The sequence below is a fragment of the Callospermophilus lateralis genome, chromosome 9 (genome assembly GCF_048772815.1).
Source record: "Callospermophilus lateralis isolate mCalLat2 chromosome 9, mCalLat2.hap1, whole genome shotgun sequence".
Lineage (NCBI taxonomy): Eukaryota > Metazoa > Chordata > Mammalia > Rodentia > Sciuridae > Callospermophilus > Callospermophilus lateralis.
This window is the reverse complement of record NC_135313.1, coordinates 35,642,744-35,652,462: the sequence shown is the minus strand read 5'-3', so window position 1 is coordinate 35,652,462 and position 9,719 is coordinate 35,642,744. Positions and strand designations below refer to the sequence as shown.

The window sequence follows — 9,719 nt, the reverse complement described above, 5'->3', positions numbered from 1 at the left end:
CAGATTGCAGCTTTAATGCTCATTCCACTAAACAGCCAGTTGGCATTAGTTCTGCTTTACGTCAGGTAATTGCTATGTGGGTAACTGGGACAGTGTTTCCGTTCATGATGAGTAGGTGATTCTACTGAAATCGCTTCACTTACTCTATGGCCTGGAGCTGCACAATGATTCAAAAACAGGTTCTTGTTAGGGCTGCAATACCTGGGAAAGGGACAGAGGCTTGGAAGATCAGGGACTGAAAATGTTTGGCTTAAGTGGATGGAATGTGTACAAAGAGGAAGTTCAAAGTGAAATAGAAATAAGAAATGATTTGGGGAAAGGGAGGACAAAGATCGATTTGAGAGGGAGCCGCTTTAACCGGGCAGCAATTTCTTTCCTAACTTAACATTACATTGAACTATTTTTCTATTAAAAAAAAACAAAAAACAAAACAGCAACAACAAACAACTTTTAAATGAGCAGGCTTAATAATTTTAAGATCTGAAGCCACAAGCAGGTAAATAAATTTCACAACAAAATGTGGCTCATAGAATGAATTCCATCTGTCCAATGTCAAAAATGTCATCTATCAAGACTGCACTAAATGGACAAGTTTCCTCTGCATTTAATTTCAGCTTTACTTATCTGGAATTCTGCAGAAATGCATCTGTTTACTACAGTGATGACAAACTGAATAACGGAACGTAGCGAGTCATTTTATTGAGTTATTGTATATGTTCATTGTGTCTTTCTGAGTAATTTGACTTATATTGTTTGAATGTGCCCTGATTTTTTTCACTTTACTTTCTTCTTTCTTTCTTTTTTTTTTTTTCTTTTTTGGCAGTGTTGATTTATTTTGTTAAATACATACCTCAAAAATTTTACCCATTAAGCTGCCAGATAGGAAGCCATAGAATAAAAAAAAATCAGGGACAAACACAAAAAAATAAATAGGAATTCAAAAATAGTCACCCCACCCTGAGAGCAGGCCGCAGTTTTCAAAAAGCCAAAGCGACTCACTGTGAAGTGGTTTTTTTAATACATAAACAAGTCTTTTCTTTAAGAACTCATTTCACAGTCTATTCTTTCAGATTGTAAAGTTCTCTGTCCCATGCAATTTTAATATATATATGTAAATATAGAGATATATACATATACATATACACACACACTTGTAGCTTCCTTCATTTGTTTCGTAGGTCTTCTCATCCTAGAACTTGCCTGATGTCTCTTCCATAAGTGCAAGGATAACGAAGGCAGAGTCTCCTGTGATTACAATTACTATGGTCCAGTCAACTGTAAAAGTGTAACACTTTAGTGTCTTTGCCAAGGCGATGTCTGATTCAGAAATACTGAACTTATTCAGTCTATCGGTGTATCCTGTGCAACAAAGAAATGTCATAAAGAGTAAGAAAAATAAAACAGACATAAAAAGACAAAAATAAAATAAAGCCAAAAAAAATTTTTTTTTTAAAAGAAACTAAAACAGAAAATCCTTGGACCGGGGTATTGCTTTGCCTGGTAGGAGTTCACATTATCTCTGGTCAATCTCAGCAGGCGCAGCCTTGCTTTTCTCGGCGCCTTCCTCCTCGGCCTCCACTTTGTACATCTCCTCGGAGCCCTCCTCGCTGTCGTTCTCCTCTGACTCGGTCAGCAGCTCCTCGTCCTTATACTCGGCCACATCCACCGCAGAGCCCAGGTGCTCCTTCAGCTTCCCATGGTGTTTCACGTGGTACCTCTGGTTCTGGAAGAACTTGATGATGGTGTGTTTGGGGAGATCGAGCTGGGCAGAGAGGGTGTGGATTGCTTCCTGGTCAGGGTACAGGCCGACATCATGAATAAAGCTTTGGAGGATCCCCAGGGCTTCTAAGGAGATCTTTGTGCGGGATCTGGGCTTTTTGGCACAGCTGTCTTCGGTGGGAGGAGGTGGGGGAGGCGCTTCTTCTCGGGGAGGGGAACTCTCCTTGGTCGGCTGTGACTGCTGTCTGTGAAGGACCTGATAAATAAAAGGGGGTAAAAACGAATATTTGACTCATGATTTTACCTTTCAAAAGTCACCAGCCCGCTGCAAAAAAAAAACAAAAAAAAACAAACAAAAAAAAAAAAAAACGTGCAATCTAGAAATCTACTTAGGCTGCAGTCATTTGTAAAGTCAAATTTTGGAACACCTAAACAACGTCTGGAGATCGGTAGGATCTCATCTATAGGACAAGGGCTCAACTCTAGTCATGTCTGCCAGCATTTAAATTCTGAGGCACAAAGAATCTATAAGTCATTTGCTGCCCAAGGTCATCTAAATTCAAGCAACCTGGCTTCAGAGTCGTCCCTACCTTTAACCACACCAAGAGATGCCACCTCTCTGGAAGCTAATGACAAAGACTGGACATGGAGGAAAACTGTGCTCTACAATAAGATCCCAGAGGCTCAAGTCTAGACTTTTCTACTTAGCTGGGTGTCCTTGGGTAAGTCACATCTGTGGACTTCAATTCCATCATTTATAAAGGAAGGATAAGAAACTGACTCCCAGGAATGTTGTAAGTATTGATTTTTTGTATTGAATGGCACAATGGATATAAGCAACAGTGTTCTTAAATTAGGGATAGGCAAATTTTTTCAGTAAAGGGCCAGAGAGTAAATATTGTTGACTTTGCAGGACTACACAATATCTTACACAGTTCATCAACTCTTTCCAATCTAAGTAAGCAAGCATGGGTGTGTTCCAATAAGGCTGAATTTGGCCTCTGATCATAGTTTACCAGTAGATCATAATCGCAAGCACCAACAGACTCATAATTATTCTTCAAGTGTTAGAAATAGTTGGGACTTGAACTAGAGAAATGAATCCTTTGTACAATCAGGAATAACTATTTTCTTTTAGTCTTGACTTTGATCCTTAAACAATATACATACAATTTCAAAGTCACTTTTCTAGTTTTCACAATTTAAATAATTTATCATTTCTACCTATTCCTCATTCATGTAAAAAGATTCTACCCAGGTAAGTTTACTCTTGATCTTCACCATTACTGCTTCACCACTGTTTCTCTATGTGAAAGGTTTCTCTATGTGAAAAAATTTCCCATTCTAATATTAATTTATTAACTCCTTCAGTCTGACTAAAGAAAGAGAGGGATATGGGGAGACCACCAGACCTCTCACCACAGGTCTGTGACAGGGACTTCGTGGAGAGGGAACATGACATCAGGTGAGGAACCTCGGCATTGCACACACCTTAACAACTCCAGCACATCATATAAGTAGAAGGCTACCATGACTGTACCTAGTAAACTGTGTGAGGTCACCTCCAGAGGCAACTGCCACACTCTCTATGCTCAGACCTTTTAGAATAGTGAGTCTAACCTTTGAAAAACACATTTCTCCTTTTACCAGACTCTCATATTTTATGCAATATTTTTTTCATACTACACCCACAATTAAACATTTTCCAGAGTTCAGGGCAAATCAGTCCAATCAGTGAAGAAAACATGTCTAGTTAAAAATTCAATTATAGCATCATCCACCAACATCCCTACCCACCATCAGGCACTACTCATGTGACCCAACTTTTTTTTTCTTTTCCTAAGAAGCACCAACATCAAAGCAAGCAGTGTGTGTGGGGGGGGGAACCTCTGACATTTATCCCAGTCTCAGAGGTCTATGGTGAAAAATTACTTCCCCATCAAGTGAAAATGTTAGCCTTTTACAGAAGATTTAGTAAATATTAGATGAAATAACAAGAGAAAAAGTAACAAGAGAAAAGGTTTCAATTGGTTCAAATAATCTTCTTCAAATAATAATCAAAAGCAGAATGAGAATATCTGTCCTAATGAAAGCTGATGGCTGGTGGCAGAAATAAGTCTGAAACACAGGGCTGTAAAATGGTGGCACTAACGTCCAAATAATGTTGACCAATTAAAATCAGTGTTCTTAGCATTTTCTTTACCACTTTCAACTAAGAGTAAACTCATGTGGTCTGTTGTGGTAAGCTGGCATCAGCAAAAAAGTGAGACCCGTTACTTCAACATCCTAATTATCCCCGCTAGGGAAAGTGGAGCTGCGTGTGGGCTTGCCCTGCTCATGTTGACTTTGACAGCAGGAAGGTATTTGCTCTGAAGCCGTGATGTGGGCGACATGAGCAATGCACTAAATAACCTCTGTGGCTGCAGGTGAGGATTGTCATTTTTGGTGAGAAACAAAGAGAAACTGGCATTAGGTACAGAATACATGCTCGAAAAACATATATTCTAGCACAAGTACTCCCTATTAGAGCAATTGCGTTAATTGGAAAACAAAAGAGAATTAAAATGCCCCATTTTCTAAATTATGCTTGCCTTCTGTAGTAAAAGTCAGCATAACGGTTCCATTTAATTGAATAATTAGATTGGTTCTTTAGGGGTTTTCCGTTGTGCATTGGTTAGATTTAAAGAGATTTTCCAAAACTATACTTTGAAGTTACTATAATCTTTCTGCATGATAGCATTTGTTCTTCTCCTTAGGCCCAATCAATTGCACTCCTCCTCCTCCTCCTGACTTCTTAGAACTGAGCATAGAAATACATATGCACAGAAAAAGTGAAATATGAAATAGAGAAAGAACAAGTATAATAGCTACCACTTGCTGAATTCCTATTCTGGGCCATGCAATTCTAAAAACTTTACATGGATTAATCAGAATTTAATCCTATAGTTTTTCATGAAGGTGTTATTTGAATTAGCTGGAAACATACATCATTTCCGGAGAATCCTCTGATTTGGAAATCATAAGCATAGGGAGATGTCCGCCTGAGAAAGTGGGTTTCCAGAGGACACTGGAGGACTAGGAAGATGTTTCTTAAGAGAAATAACATCAAGAGAGATTCTCTAAGAAGTAAAAATGTAGTTTCTGGTCAGGCAGCATAGAATAGTGATTTGGGCGACATGACACTATCTACGTGAAGGTGATTATGTGATAATTCTAGCACCTTCTAACAGAAAAGGAAAAGCAGTCAAAATATAAAATGACCAAATGGGCATCTCTGAAGTGAAACTGCCTTGTGAGTCACCCAAAAGCCGGAGTGGAGCTTTTTCTCTTATGCTGCCACTTTTCTTTGGCTGTAACTCCCTTTTAACCACAATATACATAATATCCAAGATGAAATGATTCCCAAAGTTATCTGTCCTGACTATCTTCATTCCTCCAAAATGTTCTAATTACTCCAGGCAGAGAATGATTGTCTTTAGACAATAATTCCTAACAAAAGCACTGTGTAATGTCCTCTCTAGTCAATTGCTAAGAATCTTCTTAACATCATGTAGTGCTTTCTTTGAGTGGAGTAAGTACTTTGTGCCAAAATGGAGTCCAGGAGTCGAGCTTAATGCCTACAAGACGTCTTCTCTGGGGAGGAAATGGCTCCAGCCACTCTCCTAAAACTCCCAGGAAAAGGGTAAAATCCAGCCAACTTTTCTTCTTTTTCACACATCTTTGACTAAATAATATCAATTCTTTTAGCTCTTCTTCACAAGACAGGTTTCTGAACTCCTGCTTAACTGAAACCTAGTTTTTCCGTCTGAATTTCCCAGAGCATGTTCCCAATTCCCACTTAGTTAATTTGAATGAATCAAGTCTGGTCTGTGTTCCTAGCAAGTGCTTGGAGGGTTGTGTCATTGATTCCTCATGAATGGACATATTAACTGTCCTGTTCCTACACTCATTTGACAGTGCAGAGATATATTTCTGGAGAGTTAATTGTTTAAGTCACTGAATTCACAATTACTTCAACCAAGATAGAGAATGCCCTGCTGACTTGAGAAGAGACATCCTCTTCTACAACTATTTCTGCACACACTCAGGTTGTAGTAATTTGGGGATTTAGCTGAACATCATCCCAACTCCTCATATAAAACTGTCCAAATCTATAGACTTTCCAGTTTCATCCTGTTCCCCTTTTTCAAAACAGGCCCTGTGGAGAGGGGAAAATGGCCTATTGGTAGCACCCACTAAAGCTAAATGCACATACACTGCGTAAAAACAGAAATGAGTGCTTTGTCCTCCTAAAAATATGTTTATAACAGTTTTAGTCACAAAATCCCCAAACTGGAAGCAACAGAAATATCTACCAATAGATTTGATAAATTGTGGCAAACTCACAGAGCAGTGTGAAACATAATGCTATATGCACCAATGTGGGTAACTAACACAGCTTTATTGTTGAGCGAAAGAAGTCAGATGAGAGGAGGAAGACTATATTATTCCACTTATGTGAAAGTCAAGAATGAGAAAAAAACCTAGAAAATATGCAAGTACAGGAAAAAATAGGAAAAACCTACAATGACAAATGTTAGTATAATGTTTACCTATGAATTCTACTGAGTGAAGGGATGGGAGATAGCCTGCAGGGATGCAGAAAACATTCTCTATATTGACTTGGATGTTGACTGAAAGGATGTACATGTGTCTAAAAGATTATTGAGCTTAAGATCTATGCATTTTCCTGTATGTAAATTATACCATATCTCAATAAAAAAATGCTGAATAGACCTAGTAGTTGACCCTTCCCTGTTTCTAAGGTACAACACCTCTCCTCCTATGATTTTCCCAAATAATGAAAGGCATCATTTTGTAAACATAACTATCCATTCCTTTTTACTCTTGATCTTTGTACATACCAAAGACCATCAACTCATCCCAGGTTTATTTTGGTTTGAATTTTTGTCTATAATAGTTGAACTCAAATTAATCTAGTCCACAAACTCATTTCTGATAATGCCTGCAAAATGAATCCTGGAAGCTTTATTTAAAAACCTCTTCCCTTTTCATAGCTTCTGTTTGATTTTCAATATGACAATTAGAGTTCACAGCAGTGAACTATCTAAGGAGCTTCCAAAACAACAATAATAGTAGTGAAATCTTACTATGAGTCTAACGCTGGCCTAAATTGCTATTTCGATTTTATGTTATTTTATTTCACAGTAATCCTGGAGGTAGATATTTTTATCCTCAATTTATAATGGGAAAACTGGAGTTCCAAATTTGTTTGAGATACATAGCTTATAAGTAGCAGAACTGGGTTTTTAAAGCAGCTGATTTTAAAGTCCATGCTTTAAACAGTATGTTTTCCTGCCTTCTATGAGCAAGATTAGAAAGAGAAAAGTTGAAAAAAGTCTCCAGAGTAGACAGACCACAAAGTGTTTATTACTGCCTGATACTCTAGTAATAAATACTACCTGAGCAATAATACAGCAATGTGTAGGAGGACCACTGTGGGGAGGGAAAGGGATTTTAGATCAGGTGACTCCAGGAAGGCTCCCCAAGGAGGCAGCACTGGAGCAGAGGCCTGGAGGAAGTGAGGGACAAGCCAAGAAGAACACTCTAGATTAAAGGCTGAAAGACAAGAATATATGTGACACATTTGAAAAGCAATAAAAAGTCAGCTTATAGGATTGGTGCTGCCCAAGACAGTGGCCACTGGCCACACACAACTATTTTTATTTAAATTAATTAAAGCTAAAAAAGAAAAACCTCAGCTCCTCAGTCACATCAGCCACATTTCTAGAGTTCTGTGGTGTCACTTCTGCACTATCATGGAGAATGGCACAGAGACAGGGTATTTCCATTATCACAAGCACTGCTGGACAATCTGTGCTAGAGAGAAATGACAACTGATAGGTAGCCAGGGCGTAGTACATGGGGCATTGACAAGCTACCATCAGGGTGATGCAAAGACTCACGACGAACTGTAACCTAGCCAAAAAGATTGGGAATTGGAAACTGCTACTATTATTAGAGAGAAGGGGAATATTCATACATCCACATTCGAAGTAAGAAAAACCCAGCTGGTAATACATTACCAGATTTTCACCAATGTATCACAAATAGCAACATTATCACAACCAGAAGTGTGCACTGATTCTACTATTCTCAAAGGAATGGCTAATTTACATTTAACTGATGGATGCCTTCTTCATCCGTGCTGCTTATCATATTGAAAGGGAGTTATGTTGAAAACAATCAGAAAAAAAAAAGCAATGTATCTACTTATCAAGTCTTCATGGAATATCTACAATAATGGAACCTATTAATGTACCCAACAATGAAGGGTTGACAACTAAGTTATGGGACACAAACAAATAGAAAGCTTAAAGCCTAGTAAGTTCCTTTTTATTTATTTACTGCAATCTCTTTGGGCTGAAATATGACACATGTGTACATAAATGGACATGAAAATAGCAATGCAGGAAAAGAAGCTGTAAATATATTCAGGGGACATCAACTTCAAAATAAAACCCAGAAAGCTCCCTCTGACCAGTCACAAAGCACAATTATAATATAGACACATGTTGTTTCTCTGCCTTCAAAACTGAAAATTTTGAAAACAAAAGGACCTCATGGTACCGTGACAAAAGCTGACTAAGAAAGATAAAGCAGCTCTTCTTAAAGCTCTCAGCGTTCAAATACATTTTGAAGGCCTCAATGAAAACCAGCTGGGAGCCATGTGTAAAATATAATGGTTCTTGCCTGCAGGGAAGGAAGTAAGATCTTGAATGATTAAGTTTAGGAAAGTATATAATTCACTGTATCATTATGGGGTGAACGGGATTACTTATAATAAGCCAAGACTTTGTGGTCTTTTTTATATAGAGAAAATGAGAAATTATTAAGGAGGTGACTGTATAGGGTGGTGGATCCAATGCTGGAACAGGTTAAAACTGTTTCCCAGGTAACCACACATGCCTCTCCATGACAAGAGGAGAAAATTTCACCCACAGGAGAAAATTTCACCCACAGTGTCTGGGCCTGAAGGATAAGCACAGCAATAGCAGAGGAGATCACAGACGATTTTTGTCTGCATTTATTTTGCATTGATATCAGAATGACTTTGATTTGTTTCATTTCACCTCATCTATGACAACAAAATATAAAATAATTGGTTCAAAGAAGAAAAACATTCTTCTACTTAAAGTTCCAAGAAAAAAATACATTTGACAGTGATGAGAACAATTGGTTGAGAGTTCTTGTGAGTAACTCAATTAGAACTTGCTAATTCGATAAGTATATGCCGTTACTTAAACAGTTTACTAGATATAAAATATAATTCAAGTTTTAACAGTTTAGCTCTACCTTCTAAATATTATTTTTTCCAAAATCAGCAGCATTAGAGACCATTAATTTTGGCCCTGACTTCAGCAGGGAAAACCTAATATTAATGATTAATAACTAACATAAATATTAATGTAATGATGATGTATGTGTCTCACCAATTGGGCTATGAGTTATGTGCTGGTACCCAGGGAGGGCTCTGTATGTCTTGTTCTGCAGCACTAAACTCATTCCACGTTCTTTTTTCTTTACTTTCAGACCAGCTACTATGCCTGTTCAACACAATTATTTTTTATTTTGCTTGATATTATTCCTTTTTAGTAAAACTACATCTGATAGGTAAAAATAGTTATCACTAGCTATAATGATAACTCTAGTGTATATTAAGGGTGGGGATATACTTTTTTTTTCATTTGTATGTTAAAATAAAAAATGTTATGGCATTACATAAACCATATATAACAGTATATAGAAGTGATAAGCACAAGTTTTAGGGTTACAAACTTATGGTTTTGAATTCCCCAACCACAACTGCTTAGTAGACTTGTGTCTCTCAGCAAGTTACTCTGAGCCAGCGTTTCTTCATCTATAAAATCTTCCCTGTAGCATTAAGAGGATTAGGTGAGATAATATATGCTAAGTACTTAGTAGAATTTCTATCATAA

General features: G+C 37.6%; 1 protein-coding gene across 2 annotated transcripts in view; it reads right to left on the bottom strand.

The window, feature by feature from the left end:
• Positions 1 to 1,513: 1,513 nt before the first annotated feature.
• Positions 1,514 to 9,719, bottom strand: part of Satb2 (SATB homeobox 2) — a 169,423-nt gene continuing 161,217 nt past the window's right edge. For both annotated transcript variants that reach the window (XM_076866187.2, XM_076866186.2), the window contains exon 10: positions 1,514 to 1,975. In XM_076866187.2, the coding sequence (XP_076722302.1) occupies positions 1,514 to 1,975 (462 nt within the window). The remainder of the gene's footprint in view (positions 1,976 to 9,719) is intronic.